Source organism: Elephantulus edwardii, unplaced genomic scaffold (assembly GCF_000299155.1).
Source record: "Elephantulus edwardii isolate Elephantulus edwardi_28Jun2011 unplaced genomic scaffold, EleEdw1.0 scaffold00314, whole genome shotgun sequence".
Taxonomy (NCBI): Eukaryota; Metazoa; Chordata; class Mammalia; order Macroscelidea; family Macroscelididae; genus Elephantulus; species Elephantulus edwardii.
Window position 1 is genome coordinate 822156 of NW_006400064.1, and position 15160 is coordinate 837315.

Consider the following 15160-nt stretch of genomic DNA (forward strand, 5'->3'; position numbering starts at 1 on the left):
AATATTGCATGAGTTCCTTGTTTTTCAATGCAGCATAGTATTCCATTGTGTGAATATACCACAGCTTCTCTATCCATTCGTTTGTTGATGGTCACCTTAATCTTCTTAAAACTGATTGGTTGATCATATAATGGGGATGATTACATCATCATATAACTGTCAAATCAGATCATTTACATAATTGCCAATGAGAATCTTGTCCCAGCCAGCTGACAAAAAAAAAACCTCAATTCAATAAATGACAAAGACCCAGGTGTAGAGATGACCATGAAGGGAGACTGGAGAACACAGATGTGGCCATGGAATTGGGTTGTGGAGACACAGAGGTGATCATGCGGGGGAGGGCCTGGACAAGGACACTGTGACAGTGACTATGTAGTACAGAGGATGTAATGATGACTCTACTGTAGGATTTCAGCACAGAATGCATGGATATAATGGCATATGGCAGGGCAGACCTGGGACGTGGAGGACATACAGGTGCTGTGGCGCATACTGCAGTGGCCATGTGGGGTGGCTTGGGTATGAACATGAGGTTGATCGTAGGGGAAGAGGATGTACCTCAGTATTGGAGGACATACAGATGGTCATGAAGGGGAAGGACATGGATAATGTGCCAGGGGACCAAGGTATGTAGGACAGGATAATGACTGGGGATGGGGGCCTTGGCTGCAGAACATGAAGATGACCAGGTGTTTGGGACTTTGAGGAGGAAGTCTGTGTGTCATGAGACTTTGCCCTGTTCCTTTCCTGGTTCTGAAAACTAGACATAACTTACATTTTTCGCTGTAAATAATTTTTTCTAGAACAGCAGGAATAACTTAGACAAAGTACTTTCTTTGAAAATATCATTTCATTATAAACCAGAAAAGAAGCTTTCACCTAAACATAAAGAATACTTACTTGATGTTGACAAGATTTTCTCCTCAGGGCAGCAGAGCGACATCATAAGAGGTGGAGAAAGTGGATGTGTAAATAAAAATTGGACACATTTCTAGACTGCAGAAATATTTAATAAACTGAATTCATTACAGTAAAAGGAAGTCATGTTCAATCCATTCTTCTCACTGGAACCCATGTCCTGCTGGGATCTATAAGGTGCAGCTGCTCCTCAAGGCACCACTGCTCGACGGCTTGGCCGGCTGACCTCACTCCTACAGGATCTTTTGTTTGACAGTCGTGCTCTCAGAACAGAGGTGCACAAAGAGGGTGCCAGCGGCTGTGCGGGCCCGCAGCTCTTGAAGCTCATAGTTGTGGGCCCACTTGATGTTGCCCCACTTCTGGATCTAAGGAAAGAGGTATGCTGGCTTGGAAGGCACCCACACTGCTTCCCAACAGGCCAGAGTCACATCCACTGCTGGGGCTCAGACTGACTGAGCAAAGGCTCCAAGCTTGCACACACAAGGTGGGGGGGGGGCAGGGCAGGGCTGGACAACATGGAAATTCAAAAGATAAAGATGACTTGGGAGGGTTTTCAGGCTGGGCCCAAAGCCAGTGGCCCTCACTGCTGAGGGCCAAGCATTTGAACCATATGCACACTCTCCTCCCTGGTGCTCAGCCTGTGGGATGGAAGTCATGAATAGTACACTGTTTTTATGTACCACAGAGTTGACTGTGACTCATAGCAACCCCATGAACAATGGCTCTGAACCCTGCCCTATCCTGAGCCAACCTCACCATCTCCAACACTCTTGATCCCATTGCCACGGTCACAGTATCAGTTCATCTCATTGAGGGTCTTCCTCTCTTGCACTGACCTTCCACCTTTCCAAATAAGAAGCCTCATGATAGACTGCAAATCTGAGTCTGAAAAAGCAGTCTGGAGGGCTTCTGCTTAAACATGGGCAGAGCAGGAAGGCCCTCAGGCTCCTCCCACCAGCAACCCAGGAGGCTTCTCTGGTCACCCTGAATCTCATGTGTCCTACAAGTCTCTGCAGTCTGGACTGTCCAGTTTCAGTGTAAAAAATGGCGGTATGCTCCCAAGGTACTGTCATGTACATGGGAGTCTAGGATGGGAGGGGCTGAAACAGAAGGTCACAGGACAAGGGATCATGCCAAATGCAGAATCAGAACAGAAACCAAGTCTCTGGGCTCTCCTCTAATCTCACCACACCAGAAATCATATCCAGTCCATATAATCCTTTGTAGTGTTAAACCGGGTGGCTCCTTAGAGGCAAGGATTCTGAGGCTCCATCTAACATACTTTGGACATGTTACAAGGAGAGACCAGTCCTAGGAGAGGGACTTCATGCTTGGGAGGGTGGAGGGACAGCACAGGAGGGGAAGGGGTGATTCAGTGACTGGGGTAATTGGGTTGGGAGTGTCAGAGACAGTGCGATTGGCACAGGACAGAGCAGAGTTTAGGGCTTTTGTACATAGGGTCGCTATGAGTTGCAAGAGACTCAACGGCACATAACAACAACAACAACAATATCAAGTTGGTTGTGCACGAAGGACTATTCCCTGGCCTTTCCCAAATCAGCAGATAACTATATGGACTTGGGAAATACTGCTATTATAAAAAGGCTTTCTTATACTGAGAACCAGCAACTAATAGCAATTCAATATATGTATTAAAAACCACCAGGTTCATTTTTCAGAGTGAAAAATGGAAATGACAGCATCTCAGAACCTGATAAAATCTAAGTACACTACCTCAGAAACTGTATGCAGGCCACAGCTTCCTCTGCAAGCCAGAATGGAGAAGCACCAAGGCAAAAGCAGGGAAGTACTGTCGAAGTACACATGGGCTTTCAGCAGCAGCTGCACTCTGCATATAGACTGGGCCCAGACTTGCTCTCGTCCGTGGGTATCCTTGAGAGAGGGGAAGCGTTGGCCCTAGAGATCCTTGATCTGGTCCCAAACGCAGTTGGAACATTTCCTAGTCATGCACACCTGTACCTGTTTCTTCCCATGTAAAAGGAGGATAACAGCAGCTTCACCTGTGGCTATTTGAGGTGAGGTGGTGTGATCAGAGGGCCGGGGTGTAGGTTAAACTTATGGCAATGATGTGATTATTACATGGCAATACCTTAGTTTTGGTTTCAGTGTGTACACGAAAGTAATAAAGCTCAAGTTTATATGGAAAAATACAGAGGACTCACTTGCCTCCTCACTGTGAATCAGGAAGGGGTGTTATTGTAACTGTCTCCTCATCCTTATGTGGGGAAGAAAACTGAGGCCAGCCCCAAGGGTTTAGTCCATCTCACCTGGTACTCCTCCTCCAGGCGAGAAAGCAGCACAGCCTTCTCCACTGTCAGGTGCAAATCCATCAGGCCTAGGGTCAACACCATGGATTTAAGCTGGGCCACCACAAATTCAATCCCTGTAGGACACAAGACAGAGTTCAGAAGCCTTCTTCTGGACAAGGCCTATCCCACCTCTGACTCCCCACACTTCAACGCCCCTGCTATCACGCTAATTTCAACTCCTAGCAACCGTCCCACAGTCCTCCAAGGCTGCATGTCCTTACAGAAGCAAAATAACATAATCTTCTACTGAGAAGGGACTGGTGGCTTCAAACTGCCAAGCACTATTATCACTATGCCACTCAGACTCCTCCCTACATGTTAAGTGGGAAAACGGCAATAAATGGGGGAAACAGTCACAGGAGGCATCTCTTGTGTTGGCCTATTCTGTATCTGACATCTGGAAATCAGGACATTACACACCCCTGCCCCAGCAATGGGGAAGGATGTGAGTCTAGAACACAAGCTGAGTAAAAGGACTGGTGTTAAAGCAGTGTTCATCCTTAGAGAGGAATCAAGAATGCTTTTCTTACTCACATTGAGGACCGTTACAGAACACCTTTCCTGATTCACTCTCCAGACACAAATGCCCATTACCCTCCCATCCAAGCCCCAGAAAGATCCAAGAATACCTTGGAGGGCCCACATGTTGTAAGATGCCAGATAGCTGGTAAGTGTCTCCTGAGTTTTGGCTGGGATGCTAGGCCCCAGGATGCTGGTAGAGGTGCCAATCTCTACATCATACCTGAAAAGAACAACAACTCAAGCCTTCTGTCTTCTGGTGGCCCCAAACAGCCCAGATTTTGCTCAGAAATAAAGAGCATGTATGTGCTCCTTCAGTTTAACTGGCCAAGGAACAAGTCTTGGGGTTCTAGGAGTCAGCACCACAGACCAGTGGCTTTCTAACCTAATTTTCAACCCCATATGCGCAAACTGGGCTAAGGAACTACCCTGAGTGGCTGGTGTGTCGTGTAAGCCGAGTACACACATGCACAGATGCTGGAAACTCTAATTTATGTACCTAGAAATCTGCTCTTCATGTGTCTAAAAAGTTTTTTACACCCACAAATATGGACATGCTTAATAGAGAATATCTGTACTTATGGATTTATATGTGCTGAAAATATATCCATGACTACAGTACAGTATGTGGAAGTAAAGTTATGAACATTTCTTAACCATAATCAAACACTTTGAGGGAACTGGGACTCAGGACTAATGTCTTGGAGGACATTAAGGTCAACTGGCATAACGCAGTCCACAAAGACAATATTCTGGATCCTACTTTCATGATTAAACTGAGGTCTTAAAAGCTTGTGAATGGCTATCTAAGGTGCACCTGTTATTGATGTCACCTCATTTAGAGTAGATGAAGAAAATCAAAGATGCATGCTAACAATTAGTCCAAAAATGGGCCTCAACAAGCTTGACGTTAGAAGGACTAAAAGCTGCCTAGATACAACTGCCAACTGCTCTGAAAGGGATCTAACAGGAGTTCCTGGATAGGCTAGGAGAAAAGTACAGAAAATGAAAACAAATCATAAAAAAGACCAGACTCACTGATCTGATAACAAACTGATGGAACATCTGACACTACAATCCTTCATGCCTGGAAGTAAATTTAGTTCCAGGGCTCAACTTTCAACCAAACAATGGACAGTCCTTTAAGCAACAGAGAGGTCTGTACTCCTTAGAGATAAAACAGGCAGCATCTGCATATAGCGACAGTTTTAACCACTTCTTTGCCGATCTACATGCCTTTTATCTCCTTCTGATCAATGGAAACTCTGCTCTAAAACTTTCACCCAAATTGCAAATAAATAAATATATGAATGAATGTATGTATGTATGTATGTCACATCTAAGGCCATGAAAGACTTCTTTTAACTACTTCTTCCCTTATAGTAAAATGTGTATACATCCTACATAATGCAGTCTTTTTTTTTCTTTTCTCTTTCAACAACTATTTTTAGGGCCTCTATACTAGGCAGGGTGTTGTTTCTGGCTTGTGACCCATGGGACCTGTGCTAGTTTCAAGCAACAGTAGTAAATCTTCACTTAATAATCATAACTATTTCAAGCACAAGAAAAATATAGTGGAGAAAACCTATTTTTTTAGAAATTCTTTTATCAAACACTGATTCCTGTCATTTAAAAAATATCTTTGCTGAAATTTCTAACATTATAAATAAAATGTAGGAAGTGGTTTAGTTTTCTGTAAACTATTAAGAGCAGGAAAATGCAAGTGCCACAAAAACTAGTCTTCTGTGTACCAGAGCACAGACCACTAGGCCCTTGAATTTGGTTTTAAAAGGCCTGGCAATCCACTTCTGAGTACTCAAGTAGACTCAAAAAAGCAGCTGGCACTGTAGCTATTATACCTCACTTGATCTCTTTAGTCCCTAGAAGCTGTGTTTTTACTTTAAAAATCCCAGAGTGCCTGGCATGTTCTGAGCACTCAGTAAATAAACATGGAGAAAATGAAGGAGATGGGCTGAAGGATATAAGGATGTAACATGAGAATGTTCCATGCAAAACCATAAAATTCGGGGGGGGGGGAAGCGACAACAACAAATCTAAAACAAACCACAAAATACTATGGCCAAGGACTGAATTTTTGTTTCCCAAATTACATGTATGAAATATATTAGTAGTGAGTCCTGGTGGTGTAGTCCACAGAAAGCTTCACTGCTAATCCAAAGGTTTCAAGTCTCCAGCAATTCTAACCCACCCAAGAGCTTTGCAGGAAGAAAATGGGAAGTCTCCTTGCGTTGCAATTTATAGCTTCAGAAACCCAATGGAGGATTAGGGAGTCAAACTGACTAAAAGGCAGTGAAACTGAGGTGTTTTTATTTCCCTCTCCAATGATATAATATGAAAACCATATAATGATCCCCCATGACGTGTTAAACCAAATAGTTGTAGGAGGGTAAAGGGTGAAATGCATCAGCCCTCAATCCCTAATCCCACCACAACCCTAATCGAAGAAAGCTATTTATCAGGCTGTGGACCAGAACACCTTTTCTCTCACTAGAGGTAAAAGGAGAAGAAAGCAAGCAGAAGTGGGGAAAGGAGAGCTCAGTATTAGAAAAAAAAAAAAAGAACTACAGGAGTGAAGTGTATCCTTCTGGACCTGGGTCTCTCTGTGAAGAAGCTCCTTGATAATGAGTAAGGCCAGGTTATGTGACATCTCTAAGGAACATTTGGTCTAAGGAAACAAAGACCTTTCCCCAGAATCAACCAAGAGAAAAGGCCTCCTCCAAGAAGTGACACCCAAAATTTGGACTTGTAGCCTCCTAAACTTTGCAAGAATATATTCCTCTTTGTTAAAGCCAAGTATCTCTGTTAACAGCAGTGAAGTTCTGTCATTACTATTGAGTCTGTCATTACAATTGGTTTGAGAGGCTATAAATTACATGGGAGGAGAATGACCATCTTATTCCATTGTAGCTGCTGGTGGCTTTGAACCACCAAAAGGTGTAGTCCCTGGTCAGCAGCACAACTCCCTAAGAGATGACACTGCCAGAGCCCCCTGCAGTCAAGTCAGGCTCCTCATATTTCTCTTGAGATAAAAAGGACTTTCTTTTGCCATCTAATAAGTCCGTTCAATTATGCACTCAAAACCATTTTCCCATTAAGGACTAACACTGGGAACAATCAGTTCCTGGATCAGCTTACCCACAGAAGAAACATTACTTGTGGTTCTGTCTGGCCTCTCTGGGTGTGTATGTGCCCCAATCCCACTGCTTACTAGTATAATAACTATGGTGATGACAAAAGATGACTGGAACATTTATGAGCACATGAGCCAGGAAGGGGATCGTTCCTTGAAAGGCCCCACTATGTTCAGCATCCAGCCCCTGAAAGGAGGCACCACCACCTCTGCTTTCCATACACACCAAGTTACACAGTTAGCAAGTGGCAGACCTGAGACTAAAGCAACACAGCTGTAAATCAGAACATTAACAGCAGCGGGAGGGTGGCCTGGGAGACCCCACTGCAGCCCAAAGATACCCAGCACAGGATCAAGAGCAGAGGCCCAGACCTGGCATTGGGACAGCCTGAAATCACACCTGAATGTATTTTTCCCCAAAGTGTCTCTGAACATCCCAGAGACGCCCAATCTCAGAGGTATCTGAGCCGATTAGCCAAGGATTTGTCCACTGAGTCCTCGGGCTCCCCACCCCAGAGCCCTAGTCATCAATAAGGGTTTCCCAGGGGTGGGTTATGGTGGGATATGGATATGGTGCTTCTTAGGTGGCACATCTTACCTCTTATTGGCCCACTTGATCATGGGGTCCCACTCATTCTTCTGAAGTTCCACTAATGTCTCCGGCTCCTCTATTCTGTAGCTAATTCATTGCAAAAATCACCTTCGTTAATACAAAAGTAGTTTCCTCATTCAGCAACAGACAAAGGGCCAGAGCACACATTTCTTCCCCACCACCCCAGCCCTATAAGCCATCCTCAAAGTATGGTCCTAGGATCAGCAGTATCTGTAGGACCAGGACATTGGTTCAACTGAAGTGAGAAACTCTTGAGATGAGGGCCAGCAATCTGTGGCTTAACGAGCCCTCCAAGTACTTCTGATGTAGGCTCAAGTCTGAGAAGCACTGCTCTAGATGCTCCCCATTACTGAATGGGACAGATGATGCCATTCTAATTTGCTTTAACCACACCCCGCAATCTATATCCACGTGGTGCTCAGATACTTAACGTGGAAAATGTGCCAGAAGTTCAGTCATCGCAGCACTGACCACCTCCTCCCATGAAACATTATGCACTACCCAAAATTATCTCTGGCTGAAGGGATCCAATCCAAGAGGCCAGGCTGTACCACTTGTTTTGATCAAGTGAAAGTGAGACAGAGTCACTTGAGGGAGCTGAGCTGCAGCCACATGATGGCTTGGATGTAGCCACATGGCCCTGTGGAAAGCAATGGCTCATGTAACCACAGGGGATAAGGGCATAAATGCAGAGCAGAGTAATGAAAAAAAAGAAAAAAAACAACAAACTCAGCCTAACTTCTCTGAAGGCAGAGAGAGGGGACTCCAGCACTCATTCTATCTTCCAACTTTATTCCTGGAGGCACAACAGTCTTCATTTTCCTTCAGAGTCCCTATGCTGTGCCTAAGAAACCCTTTTATCTTAGTTAAATTCTGCAGGTTTCTGTTTCCTCATTCAAGTGACCCCTAACGCAAATACACCTGCCTTTCTGACATCCAACATGGGTACTAGGACCACCTGGCCAGGGGCACCTTTCCTCCTTCCCAAACCTCAGTGCTTATTTTAGATGTTGTCTCTGAACATCCAGGGTCTTAGCATCTCAGATTGGTAGAAGGCAAATGTAATTACTTCTCTTTATAGTTCTTTTCCTTCAGTATTACTGACCTACTTACTAGTCAGAAAACATAAACATGTGTGAGAATTCAGAATCAGAGGCCAGTTCCTCAATAACAATGGTCAGTGCTGTGTGTCCAAGCCAAGGAATGATAAGGGATGTGTGAAAATGGATACAGAGACCAAAAACCTAGGGTCAGAGATCCACTAGGGCTGGAGATACCCCTTGGGTCCTGGAATTGAAGTTGTAATTACACCTACCCTAGCTCCGAAGGGAAAAAGGCTGGGCTGAAGGAAGGTCATACTCCTGTTCTGCATGGTTAAGTGTTCAACATAGGCAAAGTGTCCTGATTCTAGGAATATGCAGGAGGGCAGGGTACTGAAGTCAAAGGGATTGTTTTTTCATGACTTCATGAAAACCAGGGTGCTGTTCTTCCGCTGATGGCATATAAAACAATGGCCCAGGAGGAGCTACTCAATCCCAGAGATCAATGTCCTTTACCAGATGGTATCAGTTTCCAGAAACTTCATAGCTGCCCGGATCAGTTGGTCCTTGTTTCGCTGGGTTGGGTTGTCCAAAGAAGTGTTGCACAATGTGGTCTAGATCAAGAGCAGAGAATCCACTGTGATGATCATCTGTGGGGCTTAGCGCAAAGGACTACCTTCCCTGGGCAATGTACCCAACACACAGCAGAAAGGAAAGAAGCAATGGTTACTGGGGGTGGGAAGGGAGGGAGAGGAAGAAGGGAGTAAAAATTAGTAAAAAAAGATAATTTCATTGTTATGTACCTTTGAGTCAACTCCAATTCATAGCAACCCTATATAAAACAGCTCTGAACCATTCTCTATCTTGAGCCAACTTCAATGTCTCTGACACACCTACATCTATTACCCCAGTCAGTGAGTCAATTTATCTCATCCAGGGTCTTCATCTCTTGCACCCTTCCAAGTATGATGTCCCTACCCAAGTACTGGTCCCTCTTTGCAACATGCCCAAGGTATGTCAGACAGAACTTCAAAATCCTTTCCTCCAAGGAGCAGCATGGTTTCACCCTCTCCAGGACAGGAGAGGGTGTTTGTTCTACTAGCAGTCAATGGTATATTCAATACTCTTCTCCAGCACCACAACTCAAAGACATCAATTCTTCATCTGTCATCCTTATTTACTTACTAAGTTGGGTGAAGGAAAAGACAAACAATAAGGGGTTATCAGACCTGTAACTAATTACACTCATTAACTATAAATGCTATAAAAGAAAATGTGTATATATGATTCCAAGAAAAATCAATATATTGATAACATGAATAAAGAATAAAAAGGTAATGTCACAATAGAACCAACTGAAATGAAAAGGATAATAAAAGAATATTATGAAGAATTATACTCTAAAAATTTGAAATCCTAGGAAAAAATGGACACATTTTAGAAAGTTACTGTTTACCCAAACCACCTCAGACAGAGGTTGAATATTTGAACAAACCCATCAGCAAAGCAGAAATTTAACAGGTCATTAAAAAACTCTGTATCAAAACAAAGTCTTAGCCCACATGGCTCCACTCCTGAATTCTACCAGACATTCAGAGAAGAGCTAAACCAGTTCTACTTAAAATGTTTCAGACTACAGAAAAACATGATATTCCTAAACTCGACCTATGAAGCAAACATAAGCCTGATATCAAAGCCAGGCAAAGATATCGCTCAAAAAGAAAATTATAGACCAATATCCCTCATGGTATTGGTCTATAATATGATCAAGAGGCAACGGTGATGAAGGAGAAAGTTCAGGCTGCTCTGAAAAACTTGGCAAAAAATAAAGTCCCAGGAATTGATGGAATACCAACTGACATATTTCAGCAAACAGATGCTGCTCTGGATGTGCTCATCAAGTTGTGCCAAGAAATCTGGAGGACAACTACTTGGCCAACTGATTGGAAGAGATTCATACTTGTTCCTATTCCAAAAACAGGTGACCCAACAGAGTGTGGAAATTATCGCACACCATCTTTAATATCACACACTAGCAAAATCCTGCTGAAGATTATCCAGAAACGACTGGAACAATACACTGACAGAGAACTGCCAGATGTGCAGGCTGTGTTTAGAAGAGTCCATGGCACTAGGGATATTGTAGCTAATGTTAGATGGATAACAACCAACGGAAAGCAGAGGGTACCAGAGGAATGTCTCTATCTGTTTCATTGACTATGCAAAGGCATTTGACTGTGTGGATCACAAAAAAATTGTGGCTAACTCTGAGGAAAATGAGAATCCCAAAACACTTGATTGTGCTTATGCCAAAATTATACCTGTACCAGGAAGCAGTCCTCAGAACAGAACAAGGAAACACTGTATGGTTCAAAATCAGGAAAGGAGTATGTGAGGGCTACTTCCTGTCCCCATACATTTTCAATCTGTATGCAGAATATTCAGGAAGCAGGGATTTCTAAAGAGGAATGTGGCGGGAAGGTTGGAGGAAGACTCATCAACAACTTCAATATCCAGAAGACACAACTTTGCTTGCTAAAACTGAAAAAGACCTGAAGCACCTGCTGCAGAAGGTCAAGGACTATATTCTTCAATATGGGCTGAAGCTCAACATCAAGAAGACAAAGATCCTCACCACTGGGCCAACTGGCAACACCATGATAGATGGAGAAGAGATGGAGGTTGTTAGTAATTACAGCTTGCTTGGCTCCACAATCAACACTCTGAACACTAGCAGTCAGGAAATCAAAAGAGGAATTGCCTTGGGAAAATCTGCTGTCAGGGACCTCTCAGTAGTGCTAAAAAGCAAAGATGTCAGTCTAGAGACAAAAGTGCTCCTAATCCAGGCCATGATCTTCGCAATTACTTGTTATGCTTCAGAGAGCTGGACAATGACTAAGGATGACAGAAGAAGAATCGATGCCTTTGAGCTGTGGTGCTAGAGAATAGTCTTGAACATACCAAAAACTGCCAAGAAAACGAATAGATCTGTCTTGGAGAGGATGAAACAAAGTCACTCTTTTGAGGCTAGAATTTTGAAGCTCCATTTCATACTTTAGACACATGGCCAGAAAAGACTGGTCCTTGAAGAAGGACATCATGCTCAGAAGGGTGGAGGGTTAGTGCAGGAGAAGACCTCGGATGAGATGGATTGATACAGTATCTGGGACAGTGCGGGTGTCAGAATTAGTGAGATTGGCTCAGGGCAGGAAAGGGTTCAGAACTGCTGTACATAGGGTTGCTATTGGTTGCAGGTGACTCAACAGCACATAACAACAATAACAACAAATTATATTGTTTATTTTTTATTTTTTATTTAAGCCTTTTGTTTAGAGTCAACAAGACCCCAGGGAGGGCCTTTGTATTTAAAAGTTGGCTGTTATTATATTTTGGAGGAACATTCTTCTAAGCAGTACAGCACTCTTCTGTCAATAACCTGGGGTTGCTATGATGCCAAACCTTGTGCCATTGGGGGTGGGGGGCCAAACGGCATAACCATAACCCATGGTAGACAGTGTTTGGAGGAGCTCCCAGTTTAAGACAGGTTTGGAAACAGGAGTGACATCTACTTCCTAAACTCTATGAACTTTGAGAAACAATAGTTACAAAAAGGCTTCAGGTCTTTTGTTCATAGTATCCCTATGAGTTGTGCTCAACTCGACAGCAATCAACAAAAATCCCTCATGAACACAGATGAAAACATTCTCAATAAAATCCTAGCCCACATAATTCACCAGCGTATAAAAAAACCTGTTTATCATGATGAGGAAGGATTCATACCAGGTATGCACCACTGTGTCAATTGGCAACATCATGCTAGATGGAGAAATGACTGAAATTGTCAATTATTTTGTCTTACTTGGATTACCAAGCAGCTCTCCAGGTAGTCAGGAGATCAGGAGACATATTGGATCAGGTAAGTTAGGGACCTCTCCAAAACACTGTAAAACAATGATGTTGGTTCAAAGACTAAGGTGCATCTGATTGAGGCCATATGGTCTTTTTGATCACTTGCTATGCATCTAAGAGCTGGACAATGAATATGGATGACAGAAGAATTGTTTTTGCCCTTGAGATTTGGTGCTGGAAAAGAATACTGAACAACCAATGGACTGTCAAAAGAACAGGTATATCCTTTTGTTTAGAGTCACAGTCACAGTACTCTTTAAAGGCAAAGATGGCAAAGCTTCATCTCTTATACTTTGGATATGTTGCTAAGAAAGGCTATTCTTTAGAAAGGGACATCATGCTTAGAAAGGTGGAGGGACAACAAAAGAGAGGAAGACCCTCAATGATAGGGACTAACACAGTGACTGAAGCTATGGGCTCAAGTGTATCAGAGGTACAGGATAGGTCAGGGCTCAAGTTTGTTGTTCATGGGGTTGCTTATGAGTCACACTTGACTACACAGCACCTACACAAAAAACATGCAAAAATGGTTCCACATTAGAAAATCAATCTGTGTAATCTGTCACATCAATAAAGCAAAGGAGAGACGGAACTACTCCACCGCCAGGTGGAACTACTCCACCGCAGACGGGCCGGGAAGAGACCCGGGAAGAGCAACAGTCAGCCACCCACCGCGGAACTCCAGAGGAGCGAAGACTACCCGCCACAGTGTGACCCCCTGCAGCCCACACCTGTGTGACCCCCAACACACAGGGTGCTGCTGCATAAGCCCCCAGCAGTGCCCAAGACCCGCACCCACCTCTCGATGGTAGTGTCCAAGCCCTGTGCTCCTTAGGCCCCCTAGTCCCTTGCTTTCCTCCCCTTCCCCCACCCCCCTTGCAGCTCCACAACCACGCACCTCAGCCCCCACCACAGCCCTGTGACCTCAGGGCACCATTGCGGATCCAGCCATCACCCAGAACTATCAGCCGAGCTGTTATGGAACTAACCTGGCAGGAGAAAGGCCGGTAGGATCTTGGCTGTGTTTACTGGGGCATTGCCTGGGAGAGCACCTAAGGGCGTGCCCAATGGTGGAGAATGTGGCCAAGCTCTCTTGGGCTACATCAACTGCCCAAAACGAGCCAGCCAGCTGGCTTCTGTGAACTCTGCAGACCAGCCAGAGGCTAGTGGGTTGGTGGGAATTTGATCTTGACTTTTCGGATCCTGTCGGACCCAGGACCCTGCCGGAGCAGGGGCTGTTGTGTGAGGGCACCTGCGTAAGTGCCACTAGGCAGGGAACACTAAGAAAACCACTGGGTAGGAAACGGACAGCAGGAATTTGAGTAGGGACCCCAGTCTTGAGCACACTGAGACGGCAGAGGTTTGAACAAGGTCCCCCAAGTGTTTGACCTGCCCTTGCGATCACCCAACCCTTTGCCTGCCTCAGCCCATTTGGCTCCACACCAGTGCCTACACGTCTGGGCAATCAACTTGCCTTTAAACGGGAGCACCTTGACCTGTCTTAGCAACAAGAGATTGCCATAGCAGGTGTTGAACTGACATTTTTCTGGAGTCAGAAAGTCAGAGAAAAACACAAGTTTGGTAGCTGCCCATCTGACCTCAAGAGCATTGTCTTCAGATCAAGAACACATACCAATGTCTCGAAGAAAGCAAACTATCCCACACAATACACAAGAGCAAACCAAGATGACACTCACAAAGGGCAACACAGTAGCAGTGGATACACTGAAGCCAGAAAATCTCATGGAACTTTCTGACACAGAATTTACAAGAGGAGTGACTGAATATATCCAATGGATGAAAAGACAAACTTGATGAATTACAGGATACTAGAAACAAAGACCAGGAGTTGTTAAAAAAAAACAATGCAAAACATTGCAGAGAAAACAAATGAGGCATTAGCGGCACTGGAAAAACAAGAATCCACCATTCAAAATATAAGGTCCAATGTTTCAGAGGCCGTCAACATGATGGAGGGACATATGAGCAGAGTTGATGAGATGGAACACAGAATCAGTGAAATTGAAGACGAAATTGTCACCACTGATCTGCTAGAGCAAAACGCAGACTCAAAAAAGAACGGAAAAGAAGAAAACCTAAGAATAATGTGGGACACCATCAAGAAAAATAGCATGCGCATGACTGGAATCCCAGAAAAGGAAGAAGCAAGTAAAGGCACTGAAAAAGTTGTGTAGGAATTATTAGCGGAAAACTTCCCAGGCATAATGAAGAATGAGAGAATATGTATTCAGGAAACTCAGCGAACACCATATAGATTCGACCCCAAAAGAAAAACAACAAGGCATATCATAGTTAAATTTGCCAGAACCAAAGATGAGAGAAATCTAAAACCAGCAAGGAAGAAACAAAGAGTAACCTATAAGGGAGAACTGATAAGATTAAGTGCCGATTTCTCAGCAGAAACCATGCAGGCAAGAAGAGAGTGGAAGGACATATATCAAACACTCAAAGAACACAACTGTCAACCAAGAATACTGTACCCAGCAAAATTATCCATCAAGATATTCCCAGAAAAGCAAAACCTAAGAGAGTTTGTAAGAACAAGACCAGAATTGCAGGAGAGACTCAGAGATGTCCTTCTTACAGACATACCACAGAAAGCTCCATGGTCCAAAGTAACTAGCAACAACACCAAAAAGAACTCAACACAATGATA

At 44.0% G+C, this 15160-nt stretch overlaps 1 protein-coding gene across 1 annotated transcript in view; it reads right to left on the bottom strand.

Annotated features, from left to right (window-relative positions):
• Window positions 1-1154: 1154 nt before the first annotated feature.
• LOC102866865 (ATP synthase mitochondrial F1 complex assembly factor 2-like) overlaps window positions 1155-15160 on the bottom strand; it is a 55276-nt gene continuing 41270 nt past the window's right edge. The window contains exons 4-8 of the mRNA XM_006901203.1: window positions 9091-9188; window positions 7520-7600; window positions 3881-3993; window positions 3210-3325; window positions 1155-1286 (exon numbers count right to left, since the gene is read on the bottom strand). Coding sequence (XP_006901265.1) covers window positions 1155-1286; window positions 3210-3325; window positions 3881-3993; window positions 7520-7600; window positions 9091-9188 — 540 coding nt within the window. The remainder of the gene's footprint in view (window positions 1287-3209; window positions 3326-3880; window positions 3994-7519; window positions 7601-9090; window positions 9189-15160) is intronic.